At 36.1% G+C, this 20,548-nt stretch overlaps 3 protein-coding genes across 3 annotated transcripts; 2 read left to right on the forward strand and 1 right to left on the reverse strand.

The window, feature by feature from the left end:
* Positions 1-756: 756 nt before the first annotated feature.
* Positions 757-6,732, forward strand: LOC130710578 (respiratory burst oxidase homolog protein C). The gene is made up of 12 exons (XM_057559898.1): positions 757-1,432; positions 1,537-1,699; positions 1,788-1,836; positions 2,117-2,230; positions 2,321-2,743; positions 2,884-3,267; positions 3,353-3,448; positions 3,579-3,694; positions 3,791-3,893; positions 3,972-4,045; positions 5,301-5,824; positions 6,094-6,732. The coding sequence occupies exons 1-12, from the start codon at positions 895-897 to the stop codon at positions 6,201-6,203; spliced, it is 2,694 nt and encodes an 897-aa protein (XP_057415881.1). The 5' UTR covers positions 757-894; the 3' UTR covers positions 6,204-6,732.
* A 483-nt stretch (positions 6,733-7,215) lies between these two features.
* Positions 7,216-12,917, reverse strand: LOC130710579 (uncharacterized). Its single transcript, XM_057559899.1, has 12 exons — positions 12,797-12,917; positions 12,561-12,686; positions 12,349-12,457; positions 12,114-12,247; positions 11,886-12,030; positions 11,387-11,565; positions 9,995-10,232; positions 9,483-9,581; positions 9,196-9,341; positions 8,915-9,019; positions 8,445-8,533; positions 7,216-8,119 (listed from the first exon to the last, which is right to left on the reverse strand). The coding sequence occupies exons 1-12, from the start codon at positions 12,863-12,865 to the stop codon at positions 7,603-7,605; spliced, it is 1,956 nt and encodes a 651-aa protein (XP_057415882.1). The 5' UTR covers positions 12,866-12,917; the 3' UTR covers positions 7,216-7,602.
* A 2,717-nt stretch (positions 12,918-15,634) lies between these two features.
* Positions 15,635-19,999, forward strand: LOC130715371 (uncharacterized). The gene is given in 12 exon segments (XM_057565462.1): positions 15,635-15,772; positions 16,440-16,541; positions 16,621-16,845; positions 16,979-17,061; positions 17,199-17,299; positions 17,615-17,738; positions 17,828-17,982; positions 18,343-18,479; positions 18,554-18,724; positions 18,923-19,147; positions 19,332-19,565; positions 19,644-19,999. Coding segments are annotated over 11 exon segments (1,689 nt in total). The 5' UTR covers positions 15,635-15,772; positions 16,440-16,445; the 3' UTR covers positions 19,782-19,999.
* The last annotated feature ends 549 nt before the right edge of the window (positions 20,000-20,548 follow it).

Raw genomic sequence — 20,548 nt, forward strand, 5'->3', positions numbered from 1 at the left:
CCACTAGCAGGTAATCTACACCACAGCGAGTGAGCCACCGCAGGAAGAAGCAGAGTACGTAGCCTTTTCAAACACCATCCACTTACACTAGTCTCCGACCAGAGAAGAAAACACTTTATTTGAGTGATTAGTTGGATTCTGTAACATAACAAACACAACATACAAAAACAAGTATATACCCTACAAAAAAATAGTGCCATAAGATTTTTTCTTGCATCTGTTTCCAATCATGCCCCGTCAACTCAAAAATATATTACGTCCCCTTTTGGATTTGTGGATTATTGTCTATCGTTTCTCCAACTAACGCACAATTATTTATGTGAACCTGTCTTTAAAATGTAAAAGTAAAGGAAAAATTATGTATACAATTCATGCCTCTATATACATCCCAAACGAAAGGTGAAAATAAAAATTAAAAAAGTTGTAAATACAAAAGAAGTTGCATTTATAAAAACTGTCACAGACCGCAAGTGTCAAAGTGTTTGTCATAAAAGCGGTGTACATGAATTAGAACTCAATCAGAAAACCTCAAAACATATTTAAAAATCTACTTTATAACATACTTATATTTAATGTTTCAAATATGTATCTTAAATCATAACTTTACATTTTTTATGTAATGTGATTGTGAAGTGTACTTTTTCACTCTAAAAATGCTAAATTCTTTGAACTAAATAAAAAATAAATACATAATTGTTAACTAATGCACTATAAATTAAAGTAACTTTATTCCTTTATAAATATAGGATCTATTCTTTCCCTACAACAAATTGTATGTGATCCTACATTCATAGCCAGCAAACAGCTACTATAGGAGCAAATGGTGGTGAATTGAATGAAGAAACCTGCAACTGTTGAGTCAGCAGAATAGCAGACAAAAACAAAAACAGCAATATGGCAGGATCTTCCGCAGATCTTCATCCTCACCAACCAGACATAGAACTCATGAACAACAGCAGCAAGTTAAGCCCTTCTGATCACTCCAACGTCAATGTAACCAAATCCCAGAACGAACAAGAAGAAGCACACTACGTTGAGGTCACCATGGAGGTTCAAGGTGAGTCTGTTGCCTTACAAAGTATCAAAACTGTTGCAGGCAGTGACAACATGGAAGAAGAAGGAGAAGGTGAAAAACTGGGTTTGACTACTGGCAAAAAGAAGCTTGAGAAGAAAACATCCTTTGGTGCTTCAGTGATGCAGAGTGCTACAACTCGCATCAAGCAGTTGAAGCGTTTGGCATCATTTTCGAAACCGGAGCCGGAGAAACAGTTGGCAAGGACTAAATCTGCAGTGGCTCATGCTCTCACTGGACTCAAGTTTATCAGCAAAACCGATGGTGGTGCTGGGTGGGGTGAGGTTGAGAAGGAGTTTGACAAGCTCACTGCTTCCACTGATGGGTATCTTCCTCGTGCACTCTTTGCCAAATGCATAGGTACTAAAAACCCAGATGCATGCATTATGTTATACAATAAACATGGTTATGCAAAGTGATTCTAAATCTAACTTCTAAGTGTATCTTTTGGGATTTGATTGTAGGATTGAACAAGGAGTCTGAGGCTTATGCAGAGAAATTGTTTGATACTCTTGCTAGGCAGAGAGGTATTCAGGGAGGTTCCATTAACAAGATCCAGTTTAGGGAATTCTGGGACCGAATGTCTGACCAGAGCTTCGATTCTAGGCTCAAAACATTCTTTGACATGTAATTTTTATGTTTTGTTTTGGTTAATTAACATGGAATATTTATTAGGTGCTCTTAATCATATCTTCAAGATTAATTTGGAATGCAGGGTTGATAAGGATGCAGATGGTAGGATCAACGAGGAAGAAATCAAAGAGGTATGACATCATTAGTTCACCACTAAAAAAATATGAGCTGTACATGTTTGGATCAACTTCTCTTTCATCATAATTAATTCTGAAACTTAGAAGAAGCTTCTCCCTAGATTGATTCTGACTTTAGAATCAACTGCAGAAAGGTTCATAAACATGCACAAATCTGTGCTTCTTCAACAGGCAAAATTAGTAATTTTATCAGCAAAATTTCCTGGCCTGCATTTTACTCCTCATCAAATTAAGATTTTCCACCCTGACAATAAGTGATCAATTCTGCTCACAGATTATATGCCTTAGTGCCACTGCCAACAAACTGTCAAACATCCAGACACAGGCAGAGGAATATGCGCGTTTGATCATGGAAGAACTAGACCCTGATGACACAGGACATATCTTGGTAAATGATGTTAGCCTACCCTGGAATCTCTAGATTGGAATAACTCCATTCACTAACCTTTTTAACCCCAATTTTTATTGTAAAAAACAGATAGGCAACCTGGAGACTCTCTTATTACATGGACCTGAGCAAACTACAAGAGGAGAAAGCAAGTACCTGAGCCAAATGCTAAGCCAAAAGCTTAAGCCTACACTTGTGGACTATCCTGTTGTGAGGTGGTTCAGAGATGCCAAGTACTTCTTGCAGGACAATTGGCAAAGAGCTTGGGTACTTATACTGTGGATTGGTGTGATGCTGGGTTTATTCGCCTTTAAATTCGTGCAATATCGGAGAAGAGCTGCCTATGAGGTTATGGGACATTGTGTGTGCATGGCAAAAGGTGCAGCTGAGACACTTAAGTTGAACATGGCTCTTATCTTGTTGCCGGCTTGCCGAAACACCATTACCTGGCTTCGGAATAGGACCAAGCTAGGTGTTGTAGTTCCTTTCGATGACAACATCAACTTCCACAAGGTAAGTTTTACTTCTGATTTTACCTTCAAGAATAGCAAGAAAAGGAAACAAATCTAGTATGTTATAGGCTTATAGCAGCTTTCACTAGACAATAAGGCATAAAATTTAATAGTAGTAAACAAACAGGCGTGTTTTTGCAGGTGATAGCAGTGGCAATAGCAATTGGTGTTGGTATACATGTTATTTATCATCTTGCTTGTGATTTCCCTCGCCTTCTTCACGCAAGCGATGAAAAGTACAAACTCATGAAGCCTTTTTTCGGGGATAAACCATCAAATTATTGGCATTTTATCAAATCATGGGAAGGAGTAACAGGGATTCTAATGGTTGTTCTAATGGCAATAGCCTTTACACTGGCCAATCCCAGATTCAGGCGAGGCCAGGCCAAATTACCCAAACCTTTCAACAGAATCACAGGTTTCAATGCCTTTTGGTATTCACATCACCTCTTCATCATTGTCTATGCCCTGTTGGTTGTGCATGGAATCAAACTTTACTTGACTCAGGATTGGAACAAGAAAACGGTCAGCACCTTAATTGGCAATTTTGTCTATTGTGTATTTTGAGCAGAGAGATATTCACTGACACATAGTATTATGTAAATTGTAGACCTGGATGTATCTAGCTGTTCCCATCACCATTTATCTAGTGGAAAGACTGATTAGAGCACTCAGATCTAGCACCAAGTCTGTGAGAATATTAAAGGTTAGTATCAAATAATTAAAATTCAATCATTTACTATATTAAGAAGACATATATGGGGTTCCATCATAATTACTTTTGGATAAGCTTAAAGTATGCTACATGTATAACATTTTCATTGTCAAATTTGAAGGTGGCTGTTTATCCTGGAAATGTGTTAGCACTTCATATGTCAAAGCCTAATGGTTTTACCTACAAGAGTGGACAATACATGTTTGTCAATTGTGCTGCCGTGTCTCCATTTGAATGGTATGCATTTGAAGAACCATGTTAAAAATAAAATGTAGCATCGATTTCTCAATATCTAATCCTACACTGATGATATTCATTGTTATGCATTCACAGGCATCCATTTTCCATAACTTCTGCCCCTGATGATGAATTCCTTAGCGTTCACATTAAAATACTTGGTGACTGGACTCGAAGTTTGAAAGCCAAATTCTCAGAGGCGAATATTACTCTCTTTTTTTATAATTAAAATGTGGTTTCTCAAGATGAACAAGTTTATTGCTATGGTTTCTTTCAGGCTTGCCTGCCAGCCCTCAATGGCCAGAGTGGACTTCTAAGAGCTGAATGCTCCAAAGGAGAATACAGCCCCAGGTATGGCCTATTTGACTTGATTTTTTCTTTTGCAAGTGGAAAATTTATTAAATATGTGATGGATAGGTAAGATGCAAAAACTGTAGTTTGGCTTTGACATTTAGCAAAGTTGGAGTTAACATACAATGGATTGTATAATCAATTCCACCAGTTAATTTAATAATATTTAAATAGAACTAACATAATGATAATATATCTTAGTTTGTTAAAAAGGACTATTATTTTAATTATTCTTTACTATACAATTATGTTTTTTTTTGAAACGGTTAATATACAATTATGTGAATTCCCCCTATCAAATTTTTTTATGTGAATTCCCAACATAACACTTCCATAAATGAATTCAATGACCATTTTTACTTTACTACTACTGAATACTACTACAGATCCCGTAATTGAAGCGCTGTGTTGATAGCCCATTGCATGTTGCTTTAAAATTATTTAACAAAGTCTAGCAGTCCAACAGATGTTACAGAACATGTCTGTCTAATTGTCTGACCCTTTTGGTTTGGGTGTCAATCTATCGTTACAGAGATTCCCAAAGCACATTCTCACATGCAATTGATTTATATACACTTATCAAATGATAATATCATTAATATGTCACGCGGGGCAAAAAGAGCGGTTGTTATCTGAACTTTGAAGGAACAAACAAATTAGGGTGATAGCGATGCCTTTTGGAAATTTATGCATGCAAGCCCAAGTGTCAGCTCAAGCATTAAATTGGACGAGTCCAGATTGATTTAATAAAAAAACTTAGATGTCAGTGTATTAAAGATATCAATTAAAAAATATTTAATCAGTAATAAGGATAAGCTCCTGTGTTATTAAAAAAAATTATTTATTAACAAATGTTTTCAAAAAACTGTCCTTATTAAGAAATGTTTAATCCGTTTTATTAAATTTTTTAATTATTCAAAAAACAGATGTTAAATGACAATATAGTCAATATAAAAACAAAATTGAGTCAAAGTTGGAAAGATTTGGATAGAGTCCTAAGTATCCAAGGCAAAAATAAAGAAGATAAAAACCAATGACAGATAAAAGACAAAAGAGAAAAAATTCTTTAGAGTACTGATCATCTAAACTAGAGGGAGAGATGCATAACTCGAGCTATATGTCACAGATTGTGAGGATTGGGACCAATCACACATGCATATCAATAATAGCTCTAAGAATTGACATGTGCATTAGTGGAATGGCAAAGAGGATTGATTCTTTATTCATGATTTTAATTATGACCTTTTTTATGCAGTAATTTTCCTAAAGTTCTGGTTGATGGCCCGTATGGAGCACCAGCACAAGACTACAGGGAGTACGAGGTGGTTTTACTTGTAGGGCTTGGTATAGGAGCTACCCCAATGATAAGTATACTCAAGGACATGATCAGTAATTTCAAGGCAATGGAAGAAGAAGAGGAGTGGTCCACAATAGAGGAGGGATCACCACAACAAAAAAAGTTCAGTGACTTCAAGACAAGGAGGGCATACTTCTACTGGGTAACAAGAGAGCAAAATTCTTTTGACTGGTTTAAAGGGGTGATGAATGAGGTTGCTGAAGAGGATAGAAGGGGAGTGATTGAGCTGCACAGTTACTGCACCAGTGTCTATGAGGAAGGTGATGCTCGCTCTGCTCTTATTGCCATGGTGCAGTCTATACACCATGCAAAGAATGGCGTGGACATCGTCTCCGGCACACGCGTCATGTCTCACTTCGCCAAACCCAATTGGCGAACTGTCTACAAGCGCATTGCGCTTAATCATCCACAAGCAAGAGTTGGTGAGTTCCCACTTCATGAACTAACTTGTTGCTTTGGTTTTTCTTTCTTTCGACAACTCATCAAAGTCAAAAGTTATAAAAACACTTCACTTAAATAATTGCTGATCAATGATCTATAATAGACTTTGGAATCCAGGCTAGTATTGATTTTAACTCTGAAAGTGCTTTCCATCAATATCAATGATTTATGATTTTTTGGCGTGTCTCATTAAACTTACTTATCATCAAATTGCAAGAGATAGTGACAGCATGCTTTAATAATCATGCAGGGGTATTTTACTGCGGGCCACCCACTCTCACCCAAGAGCTTCGTCAGCTAGCATTGGATTTCTCTCACAACACACCCACCAAGTTCGATTTTCATAAAGAAAATTTCTGAACAGGGGAAGATGTGGAACGAGCTAGTACTCAAAATTGATCCCCACCATGACAACTCCGCTATAATCATGGTATTGTGTCCTTTTTGCTGATAAGTGATAGCCTATAATATGTTTCTACCTAAGGTAGTGATGGTTTTGTAAAAGGAGTAAAGGATCAAGAGGCAAAATGGTTTAGTTGTGAGTTGGCTACCAAATCCACAAGGGGTGGTTGGACTACCACGCCAGCTTGTCGTCATGTCATGTGTAAATTTAAGGAGAAATGCCGTGAGAAGTTATTTCCCCATTATGATAGGACCAGGAGATGGGGCTGGGAAAAAGTAAAACAGGAGTGTAAAGAATTTGCCCATATGCAAATGCTATGCAAATTAGTAGTTTATATTTTAAGCCCCAATATCTTATAGTTAATCAATTGCAAAATCCGGGAAGATTCATTTGTATACAGTATGGCTTACCATGTAATTTGTACTTATAACAATATCCTTATACATAACTTTCATGTTGGTATAGCATATTGAGTTCAAAAGGAAACTACTTTCCTGTCCAGCTCCCATAAACTTTATACAAAATGAAAAAATGTATGAATTTCAATAACTTTCGTGGATGCTTATAAGTGCATTTTTCTACAATTGATTCTAAGGCTAAAATTAATTTCGCAAAGAAACCTATGTGAATAGCTTCTGAATGTTCGAATTGATTAGGAAAGAAAAGTTGATACAAACATGCTATCATTTTTGTTTTCTTTGTGTTGGTTAAGTTGGAAGATTTCAAGGACAACTACTTCGCTTTGAGAGTTGATCCTATACTTCTATTCTATCTAGGACCCAAGACAATCAAAGAATCACTTATTTCATGGCATCTCCCGTCCAAAACAAAGTTGAGTCACTTCAGTTAGCAAGGTGTGGATAGATACCACTGACATATAAAAGAGGGGGAAAAGAGAGAGTTATCTCTTGCAAAGTAGGTATGTCACTTTCCGCCTATGATGCCAAATCGTTCAAGGCTGTGAAATGTGAAAGCTGCTGTATCAGGACTAGCTAATGTTAAGAGAAAGAGAAATATAAACGTGAAATATAAAGCCTGAATATCTTATCAAATTAAGTGGGGTAGTGTAAGATAAATGATGTGAAAGCCTGAAAATATAAAAGCTTATCGAGTTATGTAATTTGTTATGAACGGCTGGATAAGCTTAACCACTTAATAAGCTTTTACTATCCCATATCAAACAAGAACTTTTGAGCATTTTCACACTTCTGGCCCCTTCGAAACATGTTTCATGATTAACTGGCGAATGTTGTGTAGAAAATCATTAGCAACATAGTAAAAAGGGTCAAAGAAAGGCACTGACCTTATTTTGAAGAATTGTTTGCATGAAACATATGGAGTGGAGTTGCCTTCTTTTCATTTCTGTTTCCTTTTTTGCCTCTGGAAATTCGGTTTGATTAGCTGGCTGCCAACAATGACTTGTTGTGTACTTTGAGTTGACTGGAATGGTATAAGAGGCTTCTTTGTGGGCACAGTTGCATTTTTCATGCAACTTTCAACTAATACAGGAGAGGCTATCTTTGGTTTTAGTGGCCTTGGAACCTCCAATCTCTCCAAGATCCTTGAAGTTTCCGTGTCTAGCTTCCTATTACCATCTCGTAGTGATACACTAGATTGATCCCACTTGGCTTTGGGCAGACAAGATGGAGTGTACATCTTGGGGTCTTCGTTTACAACCAATTGCTCCCATTCCTCTGTAATACATGCCATCGTTCTATCCTCTTGATCTGTAATATCCAATTCCAATGGCAAAGTTTCCTCATCCAGAGCAATGACATTAATGGCTTTTTCTGCTTTCGTGGTCACTTCTGATGAAGGTTGTTGACTTGAGCTTAGTTCAGTAAATGCACCTTCCAATTTAGGAAATATTGACCTATAATATGTGATACCATCATTAATGAAACATATAGAAAACTTTGAATATTCAGCTAAGCAATGGTTTGCCAATTGCCACTATGAACCAGAAGAGAAAAAAAAAGAAACAGTCTTCAATTAAAATAAATGACCATCTTTTTCTTCAGAGAAATTAATCCCAGGTCATGAAGTAACATCCACATAAACTAAAGGTCAGTTGCTATATCTGCCTACCTTTAATTTTTATTTCTATGACTTGAATTTTTTTTGTTTTTAGAGGTTCTCATCCAAGTGTGCTCTTAATTCATGCATTGTCACACGCCACGCTGGATGTAAAAACTCACCCCAATTGTAGGCTTTCTTCGACAAGCAAATTTAGTTTTTGGTGAAAGCCTCTTTCATGCAGCAATGGGTCATAATCTGTTAGATCAAGCTGCAACAAAATTTGGATTCAACATTCCAAAATATAAGGAACTCCCTGACGTCTGTAAATATGTATACTATTCGATTCAAATTCCACATCTAAAGTTTGGTCTTAGAATTTTGTAAATTATTTCTTCCAGGACTCAAGATGCTCTTAGCAGACCACTTCCTCAATCCACTATATGAAAATTTAGGTGATGAACTACCAAAATTTCCTCAGAAGAAAGCTAGAGTAAAATTTCATGCATGGAGGATTAATTTATTCTCTACAAAATGATGCTCACAAAATAATGCTAGCATGAAATTTGACTAGTCCACATCAGTATGTAATTTAATGGGAGGGGAAAATGAAACGAGAGAATATATCTTCAGGACAGTGTTTAAATTAAACCTTTAGTAAACAGGCTTGAACAGAGTTCCCAATTTCCTTATTGACTGATGAATCAGTTAATTGGTTGTCAGGAAGGCGAAGGACTTCTTCTGCCCCTGCAAGACGCTGCATGTTTTATGGATACTAATTACATTGCAATGAAAAGTGATTGATCATCATCAGGATATACAAGCCAGAATACAGATATTCAACTATTGGAATGGCGCTGGCATAGTTACTGTTATTCTACGGTGTGAATGTGCAGAGAATTAGAGGGATAAAAAGTAAAAACTGGTTCTCACCCTCATAAGCATTGGTCCACGATCTGATGGCTGCAGAATATAGTAACAATGATATGGAGCCTCTGTCATTGTTTCCAAATCACAATTTGAAGAGCATATCAAACCTTGGTCCATTGAATGCAGAACATTTGAAAGGCCTTGAAAAACTGCCAAATTGTACCCATGGTAGAAGAAACATAAACTTTGTGAAGAATTTCTGATCCATATATATTGAATGACATCAATTCAGGAGTAATGATGAGACAGTTAAATAGAATTTCGAAGGGGGAGCAGAGCTTTGTACTCACGTTGAGCATTCAAGTCTGACTGATCAGCATCATCCGAAGTGGTTTCGTTCACATGATTAGGGGATGGAGTCACAACAAAGGAAGCCCCCATTATAAGACCTGAATAAAAAATTAAAATGCAGAAATTAAATTTCTTTATAGTGAAACCACATGCGTAGGTTTGGAATACGATAGTAGGAGAACCAAAAATTGCTTAATCAGTCACTCTACTCCATCATGATAGAGGGGGAAATTTGGTGTGAAATACACTTTAAAAAATTTAATTGAAACGAAGAAAAGAAAAGGAGGAAATGAAAGAATGAATATGTTTTCTTCTTCTCCAGTATGATATTACTAAAAATGCTGGATAGATCTATTTGATTGTGCAATCAGTCAATCATTCAATCAAGCAGCAGTTCCTACATGTTGCATTAATGTTGCAGTTTAATTGAAATGAAAAAAAGTCAAATACTTGTTGCATAATAATACTATGAACCAAAGTTAAAAATGAAAGGCCATAGGAAAATAAACACCTTCATCAAGAGATGCCAAGTTTATCCTCTCAGTAACATTTATGTTAATTGGTGAAGTTATTTGCAGGAGCTTCAGAGAATCATGGAATGACGGAAGAAACAGAATAGTCTTTTCCCCAACTCGAACAGAGTTTTCAATAACATCACATGTTTCCAGATTGCAGCCAGTAACTGGACAAGAAATTCCGTTCAATTTTTTTTCAGCTTGCCCTAAAGGAATTCCATGGCATCTGCATGTCTGTAAAATTATAATAATCAATTATTCTTCTTTTTCCTTTAGTTGAGTGGAACAGAAACATTAAGATCAAAGAAAAGAGCATTCTGTAGATATCAGATTACACCACGATATTTTAGGATAATTTATCTAAAGAACATTTGAAAGGTAGAACTATTTTTTAATTAAACCAGTAATGAAAATACTAATATGAGCTGAGGATATAGAAAATGAAGCTATTTTGCATGACTATATTGTCTTCTTGGTTCTTGTCATTCAGCTCTGATTTTACCAAGTGCTTTGATGTTATGGAAGGTTTTACATGATTATGTGCAATTAAATTGCCTGCTGGCTGGTATAAAAGTAATAATATTCTTTTCAAGAGAAATGTTAGCAAAATACTCTTTTTGACACACTCTTTATGATTAGATCAATCTACAAAAATTTACCATACTTGCCTCACATTTATCATTTTTTACAAAATACGTTAACATAAAAAAAACTAAACTAAACCATTTATAAAGAAAGCGTCAAATATGTGTGTTGCAAGCAACATGAATAGAGTATCTGCAGTTTGCTTTTGGATGTATGGACGGCATAACCAATATCAAAATAGTTTATTGCTCCCACAAGTATATACAATAGCTTTGGTGTAGTATATTCATTATTATTATCATAGTTCTATGAATTGTTTCAGTTAGGAAACCTGCAAATCTGCTTAATCCGCAAGGTGTGAGCTCATATGATATGCAAAGTTGACATAGATGATAGAAGCATACTCTTTATGATATGTGGCCAGTGAAATAAGACTAAAAGTCTAAAACCCTTTAAGAGTAACATACTACATATGGAGAAAATCAATACACCTACAGGAAATTTCCATCATGAGCAAACCATGTATTTATTAAGACTAAAATGACTATTCTGAAAAGGGGCAATATGTTTGGGTCATCCCTTTAGCCAAATCATGAGTAATAATGCGACAATCACTATTTGGTGCATGCGAGTAACTTAGTTTATGACTACATGTGATTTTAATCTAAACCAACACGTTATTTCTCAATTCATCATCATCATCCAAGCCTATTCCCATGTTATTTCTCGATTGAAAAAACAAAGTTAGACCTCTACCAAAATTGGTGAAGTGGTTAGTCAATATGGATCGGACACACTATTACCTGACATTGACTGAAACTGTTGGTTATTGGATAGACTGGTGCAAACAGATTGCAGAATATTTGGTTCACAGAACCTAAAAGGTTGTCCTTGAAAATGAGACGAGCTAAAAACGGCTCCTCCATGTCATCTTTCAAAATCTGCAGCCATCTTTTAACCAGGCCGTGGAATATTCTGAAATCTGCAATTATTCAGACACTTCCTATAAACCTCTTAGGTCCAAATTCAGGAAATTGGCTTATTTATTACAAGGGAAATTCTTTTTTTTTTTGCGTGTGTGTTTCTCAAACTGATGCTACGATATGGAGTCAGCTATAGGTCAAACAATGTCATGCTTCCAAAGCTTGTTCTACATCTCTAACTCTCTCTATTTCCTCTAAATAGGAAAAGTTTTGTTGTTATTGGTGTTGTTGTGAGTCAAAGCCGAAGCACAAAATTTACATACAAAGGCATTTCTAAAGGAATTAATTATGGTCAGTACAGATTATGAGAGTAATTAACCTGGGATGTAGGTCTGAACTGAGCAATTATCAAAATGAGAAATGCAACGACGAAAAGTGTTGATGTTTTCACGCGAATCAGTCAGATGGCTTGATTTCTGCTGAAATAGCGCAAAATCAACTGAAACACATTTATCCGCAGCATCCTAGGGGAAAAATCAGTTTAGGTTTTCGGACAAAAGTAAAGTGTATTATTACTCAACAAATTCATGAGAATGCACAGGCTCACCATGAGGCTCTTTTGCATAGTAGAGTCAACATCTTCAGGCAAGGTTGAAGTTACGAAAATTACTCTTCTCTCAATATCTCTACCTTCCCAAGAGTACAACACTCGTTCACTCAAAACATTTGAAATCATCACATCTGAATATCAACCATCAAAGCAATCAATGCATGTTCTCAAACAGAAAGGGGGAAAACATGTATTCACAATTCACAGAGAGAGAGAGAGAGAGAGAGAGCACCGGATTTGTTATCGAAATCAGGCACAAATGCATCAGATGGCAAATTGTTAACAGCGTGGTGGAAATCGCGGAGGTTGAAGTTTCCTGTAGGACGGTACGCAATCTTCAACTACATTACCAGAAGATCAACTAGGTTAACCACGAATCGTGCATTGCATTTCGAATTTGCCAGTTAGATTAAGAATTAGGGTGAAACAGTGCTGAAACAGTACCTCGTCGGAAGATGATAGGCGATTCTTGAGGACGTAGCACAACCCGATCTTATCGGCGAGAGTGGCGGATTTGCGCGACGGCGGCGAACTCGAAACGGCGTAGTAGTTAGCGAGTTGAAGCAGAGACTGAAAATTGAGAGAAATTTTTTCAGGAATCGATTATCTACAAGGAAGTGCTTCTGTGATCATTGTAGTGTTCAAGAGAGAAAGCGATGATTGATTATCAAGCTCTTTACCTGCTTCAAGTCCGTCAACAATGGAGGTGCCAGACTCCGTAGATCCAGAACGAAACACATCTGAACCATTTCGCTTCCTCGATGATCTCTCTCTGGTTTGGCGCCAAATGCGAACCAGAACCCTCCGCGAGATATTTAAATCATGTTTGCTTCAGGGTTTTGAATTTTGACCATAATATTATATTTTGGGTAATTTCTTGATAATATTATTATTCGCATATTTAGAAATTTCTTTTTTGAAAGACATATTTAGAATTAATATCATATAGTTTGTTACTTTGTTTACTTTTGATAATTATCACCTTAATTTATTGTTTGAATTTCAATTTATTACTAGGCCCAAACATGAATCTAAAATCTTACCTAAAATAAAAAGTAATTTGCATACATTTGTGTAGCTAAACTACTCAATGTAGGTCGATGATAGATTTGACTGTGATGATTACTACGATACCGAGTGTTGATATAGAGTTTGATAGTGTAAATGCAGCTTGACAATTTTGAGTTGAATGCGGTAGATAAATTGGTTTTGGTGTTCGAAAGCAACACTTGAATGAAAGGAAGAAAGACGACTTCATTAGACCGTGCGAATTTGTGTGTTGCAGTCCCTAAATTCTGGAGTCTCAAGCACATAAGATAAATCTTCAAACTTGTATTATAAATTAGCGTTAAGGTGAATATGCTTGGTGTTGGCCCAAGGTTATAAAGGTTGCACATACCCTTTGGGTTGTTGGGGTTTTCTAATGGTTTCATAAGTACTGATGGTGCCAATTAAGTGTCATAACCTATTAGCAAGTAACTTGTCCTTAATCTTAATTGTTGATTAAAAACTAATAAACCAAATGGTTATAGAGAGCTCATGCACCGTGCATGACCGAGAGTTAATGAATTTGGATCTTCTCCAGCCTATCTCCCTACAACGTCCATAATCAGCTTTTAATTTGGACCATTGATTTGAATATTAAGTGGTGGAGATTGATTCAAATAAAAAATTGATTTATTGTTTATATATTATATGACTTGTTTATAAGAGCTAGACCCTCCAGCAGCAGCTGGAGAGGATTATGGTCTAGAGCTAATTGATCATAGTTAGAAGGTCATGATCATGATAATATGTACAAAAACCCATAAAATACCTCAAAAACTCAATATTGTGTGAAGTTTGAAAAAAATAAATAACTATTGACATCCAAAATAATACATATGAGCTTTCCTTCAATACATGTTCTAATTAACAAATCATTGTCTTACAAGTGCAAACTATAATGATTTGGACATAAACGCAATTAATTATACAGAGCCTATGCACCATTGCCACATGAAATCATTTTCTGTCTAGAACTCATGACATGCTTTTGAAAATGAGTTCTTTTTTGTGGCGAAGAGAACTCATTAGAAAATTTATTATATGTAACATGATTATATCGTGCGGAACCGATTTTCTCGATATGATCATCAACCATTTTCCGTATTGAAGGTTCATAGTCTCCTTGAGTCAGAGGGTAGAAATCGTCCATGTCAATGTTATTGTTAGAAGCTCCTCGTGATGAAGACAAACACTCGTAATGCCTGCGAGTTTTGTGTTTCTTGATTGCTCTATAAATCAAAGGCAGGAGACCCTCCATCTATAACAACACAACCACTTGTTATAATCAAAGAGTTTTAAATTGCGATTCCAGAAACAAAATGTGCACAAATGTGGGTTGAAACACTTGCAGTGTTGAAACTTCAAAACTTTTTACTTTGTGGCTGCAACTACAATTTAAAACTCTAATTATGTTTTTGTGCCTGATTCCTAATTCGTGAGGAAGAGAAAATATTGATGTGTGGAGGCTTTAAAATGGAGAGTTTTAAAGGTTGGCAATTTCAGATGTTATTCAAAGAGGTGGTTACTATTCACAACTACGATCCACAAGAGCCTCCATGGGCTGTGATCTGGATTCTGTGGGGCGTAAGCCTAACGTTGAGGTCACGTTCTGGCACGCCAAACAAGTTTAGTTAAATTTGCTTATTTAAACTGTTTTCTCTGATTTGACCAAAAAAACAAAAACTGTTTCTCTGGTACTCTTTTATTAGCTCAAATGACTATTTTTGTAACACATTTCCATGCCAAAATATCTGTACTAGCAACATATTTTGATTATTTTCATGCCATATATGCAACATTAAATGACTATATATATTTTGATTCAGGCTATGTAGGATTAATCGGACCTGGAAATGAAGTGTTACATAAGTTTTTTAATAATTTAAGTAAAAAATAATTAAATAAGAATTTAATTAATCTCTCTCAATTTTCTATTTTCAAGTTTATGGTAAATTGTCAAATAATGAAATACATGTTGACTTTAGTTAGTACGAGGATGAAACACTTTCCTTCGTAAAGTTGTCGTATTTTTGTAAGTGACTTATGGTCTCAGAAATATATCATAATTCATGGTGGTGATTAGAGCCGAACCCACCCAAACTTCTTTAAAAAAAACTTAAATAAATACTTATATAAAATATATTTACAAGTACAAACATCCACTTATATTATTCCACGGGAAAGGAAAGATAGTTGTATTTATGTTTTAATTTTAATTAAAATAAAGATAATTTTTTTGATATAGCGAAAATCAATTAATATAGGGCACATGCATTTAATCCTAGCTATAACTATTAAACTTTACATGCAAAGACTTAATCGGAGTCAACGATATTGGTTGTCTGAGCAGGTTGCTAGATAGTAAAGGGGAGATAGAGAAGACAGATCGGAGAAAGCAGAAGAAACCGCCATGTCGAAGAACACGTGTTCTCTACAAGCTGTTACAGAGTCGACACGTGGCAGCGGTGGCACTAGCATCTTTCACTTTTCACTAGTTTCCCTCACTTGCTGCCATCTTCTTCTGTTCGCTGTTCCCCTTCTTGCTTCTCCTCACCCCTCATCTCAGTCACCAAACTTTTCTTCCAACAGACACCAAGCAAACATGGTAGGTACCTTACCTTCCTCACTCTTTTTCTGATTCTTGCCTAATTAACATGTTACATTTTGGAAAAATCATAGATATAGCCTAACTTATTAAATGTCATCCTTTTAACTTCTAAAAAATGTGTTGGCATGTAAAATATAAGTACAACATGTGTGATTGAAGTAAAAAGCATGTTTGGAATCAATTTTGATGAGAAGCTTTGAATGCTAGCTAGAACTCCCCTAACTTATGTACAACAGGTGAGAACCGTAAAAAGAGTATGGAAAATATTGTCTGAGAAAGTGCAGGTGAGTGTTTGATTTCTTAACAACATGAACTGTTACTGTTAGTTCATTCATTTGTATATAGCTAACATGGCCTATCAAGCACCCAAACCATGTTACATTTTGACATTTTGTCATTGATAGATGTTACCAACACATTTGTTACTAAAATTATGTTTGGATATTCGTTGACACCAGTAGTTCAAAACGGGCGTTAGGGCGTAGTTCACGACATCTTGTGAATTGAGATGAAATTCTATTCATGTTACTAGTACTAGTTGAGGGACGACAAAGGGTCAGTGTATCTGTGTGTGGTTTGGTCCCTAATTAGTTCAGTGTTGTGATCGAGCATTCTTTTATGGCTCGTTATTTTCATGATATGCTTTTATTCTTTTTGTCATCAATCAGGAAGGTATGAAGAATCATCAATTTTCAGAGAGCAAATGTAATGTCTCCTCCCCAAGATATTGCTTAGGCTTACTTGATGCCAACTTCTTCAAGGACAAGAAGGTAGAGTTTCTTTGACCTGTGCGTTTGTTGTTTGTTTCTATGATGCTTGGTGGTGACTAATTCTGTTTCTCTTAATTAGATTGAGGAGATCACTAAGGGTGTAAGTGAGATGAACATTCCAATTATAAAAGCAAACAGGGAAACTGTAGCGTCTGAAAATGGAGGACTGCATCATCCTTCTCCTTTAGTTTTCAATGCTGATTGGGAGCATCGACTAGATCATGGTGCAACCAAAAGGTTCAGCTACCCTTCCATCTCCGGGATACAGAGACCTGAGTCTGAAGAAGATATTGCCTTTATGAGTGTGAGTGATCCATCATTGCTGACGACCACTATTTTGGTTTTGTTTATATCTGATATCAATATTTTATCATGACTTATGTGTTACTATTTCATGAATGGCTGTTTTATTTCTTCTTCCTTGTGTTTCAATCCAGGTTCTTGAGTTAGGCGAACTCCTCCAAACAAAACAAATTACCTCTCAGGAGCTTACACAGATATTCTTGAAGAGACTAAAAAAGTAGTGTTGGAATGCTAATGTGCTAGAAATTGTCAAATAAGTATTGTGTATTGTGTGCTTTTTCGTAGGAGATTTCCAGTATTTGAAACTAATATCTCCCTGATTTGATTAACTATGTCACCTGGAATGAACACCAGGTACAATCCTATTCTTGAAGCTGTAATCACTTATACTGAAGAATTGGCGCACAATCAAGCAAAAGAAGCTGATAAGTTGCTTAGCCAAGGAGTCTATCTGGGTATTCATTTTTTTCCCTAGTACGTTAAGTCGTTAGCATTCAGTTTTTAATTCTTTTAGCGCATATTTGGATCAACATCTCTTCCATCACATTCAATTCTGAAACCCAGAAGCTACCACAGAAACTTCTCCTCGTAATTGATTCTGGCTTTAGAATCAATTTTAGAAGGTTTCCAAACATGCACTTATTCTTAGAAAGATCAATATGGATTAATGCATTATTGTGCATTCCAGTATCATCAATAGATGAACCGTAGAAGCTCTGAGGAATTGGAAGATTTATTAATTTCTAATTAGATCTTGGTTTTAATTGAAGGGCCTCTTCATGGGATTCCTTATGGATTGAAGGACATAATATCCGTGCCCGGATACAAAACAACCTGGGGGTCAAAAACATTCAAAAATCAAGTTATTAACATGGAAGCTTAGGTCTATAAGAGGTAATATCATGACATGTTAATCTACAATAGAAACTGGATTAGTGGCTAAAATTTGGTGTGAAGTTGTTTGATGGTGTTGTGATACACAGGTTGAAGTCTGCGGGGGCAGTTCTTGTAGCAAAGCTTGTTTCTGGATCATTGGCATATGATGATATCTGGTTTGGTGGCAGAACCAGGAACCCATGGAATATTGAGGAATTTTCTACAGGTTCATCTGCTGGGCCTGCAGCAAGCACTTCAGCAGGTACTTTTAAGAGGTTATCTTCCATAAGTGCTTGCACTTTGATTTCTATCTAGTTTCAGTTGTTAGTGATATAGACAACTAAGTCCTTATATAGGGTAGAAGAAACCTTACACATAAGCTAGCTTTTTGTTAGGTCTAACCCAAATTCTAAAACGGTATCAGAGTCTATGCTAGATCCGCTAGCTTTTGGGGTAGAGTTAGCTCTAACCCAATTTCTAAGAGTATCTTTTCTTTATCTATGCCTGCTCATATGGATAATATCTAAAAGTTCTTTTCATTATGAGCTTAAAACTTCTTTCAGTTTCCTTGATGTGATCCATCTGTGTTATTCGGTTGTGTGATTTGTTTCTTGTGCTACAGGTTTGGTTCCATTCGCAATCGGTTCAGAAACAGCTGGATCCATAACTTATCCCGCAGCTCGATGTGGAGTGACAGCATTGCGCCCAACTTTTGGCACTGTTGGTCGAACCGGTGTGATGAGCTTATCAGAAAGCTTGGTACAATCCAAATTTCCATGTTCTTTTATTGTATGATGCTGTGAATGTAAAATGATATGCAATCTTTCTACTAGGATAAGCTTGGCCCTTTCTGTAGATCTGCAACTGATTGTGCTGTTGTTTTGGATATTGTTCGGGGAAGAGATCCCAATGATCTCTCATCAAGACATAGCTCCCTTGATGATCCATTCCATGTTGACATTACTAAGTTGACTGTTGGATATCTTGATGATGCTGAAATGGAGGTTTGTCATTCAAGTAATTTTGCAAGGACAAAGGGTCTTTGACATCATCTATAGGAAAATCTGGTATAATAGGAACTATATCTCTACTGAGATTAGGAAGCATAGAGATATAGTTTCTCTTATACCAGGTTCTCCTTGCCAAATTCCATGCACATTAGGAATAATATGTTAAACTAGCTTCTTTTGCTGACAACTCAGGTTGTTAATGTTCTTGCATGAAAGGGTGTCAAGATGGTCCCTTTCAAGCTGAATTACACAGTTGATTCTGCTCAAGGCATCTTGAACTTCACAATGGATGTTGACATGCTCGCTCACTTTGATCAGTGGCAACGATCAGGCGAGGATAATGTGTATGAAGCACAAGAACAATGGCCCACTGAACTGGGCCGCGCTCGCTTAATACCAGCAGTGGACTATGTGCAGGTCTTTTATTTGGTTCTCTTAAATAGCTGAATTAAACCACTATTAGCGTGTTTGGTTCTGCAGCGGGAAGTCCCATACTACTGAGCCTATCGTGCTTTGGATTGTATGTTGACCAACAATATCTTCTATATGAAGAATTTGCTGCATTGTAGTAATAGAGCTTCTATATCTTCTTTGTATGCAGGCGCAGAGAGCACGGGGTCGGCTAATCAAAGAAATAAGAGAGTCTTTCTCGGTAGATGCATTCATCGGCAACGCGACTGACTGGGAGAAAGTTTGCATAGGAAATCTTGTTGGTTTACCAGTCATGGTGGTGCCAACAGGATTTACTAACATCTCTGATGCACCATCTGGTGGCAGCAGAAGAAAAACCACTGTCACCACCGGCGTTTATGCTCCACCTAACCGCGATCACATTGTATGTTTTTGTAACTGCAATTTATGTTTTGTCTTCTAGATTTTTTTACTAAGATAATTCATGTCTTGTTTACCTCAGGCTCTGGCGTTGGCAATGGCTTACCAAGAAGTCACCAATCACCATAAACAGCGCCCTCCTATCAATGATCTTGGTCCAAATGATAAGATTCCTAATCCAACTAATGTTACTTATCCTGCCAGGATTTTTGGTCGCTGAGCAATTAGTTTACACCAGCATTGAGTTTGCCAACTACAGATAGGGGCATTAGTGCGTGCTTGGATCGGTGTTTGTCATAATAGACTACTTTTTTGTAGCTTCTTCGCATAATTGAGTTTGAAATTAAAATTAATTTTCTAAGTATACTGTAGCATGTTAGACACAATGAAAAATCATAGTGAAATTAAAATCACAGTGGAGCACAAAATTTAAGAGAATTTGCTTGAGTTATGTCCACTATGATTTTTGTTTACAGTTTCCATGGTTTATTCACACATGCACATAATCAGTTTCACTACAAATGATTCTGGCCTTTAAAAATTGATTGATTCTTTAGACTCCTAAATGTGGAATCGAAAAACAAACTTAGTAATTTTTTGTGTATGCTTTATGGATTTAACCATTTTTCATTGACTTGAAAAAGGGTACAAATTTTAACTATTAAAATTATATCATATAGTAAATACAAAATAAACCTAAACCTAAAATATTTGAAAAGGAAATTTAGTGATTTTATGTATATTAAAATGGACGAAGGGGCCTAATTTGCTTAATTTTAAAAGTAAATCGACTTAATTAACTCAAAAAAAATTTGAAAGATCAAAATCACACATAATTTAAACTAGAGGGATATAAAAAAAATGAAATTAAGCCTTTAAAATATTAGTAATGATAAATGCCCTTTTCTTTTATGCATTGAATTCTTTGAAAACATAAGAAGAAATGTCAAAATGAATAATTTTAATTTTAATATATCATATTTCACT

The sequence above is a fragment of the Lotus japonicus genome, chromosome 4 (genome assembly GCF_012489685.1).
Source record: "Lotus japonicus ecotype B-129 chromosome 4, LjGifu_v1.2".
NCBI classification, from domain to species: Eukaryota; Viridiplantae; Streptophyta; class Magnoliopsida; order Fabales; family Fabaceae; genus Lotus; species Lotus japonicus.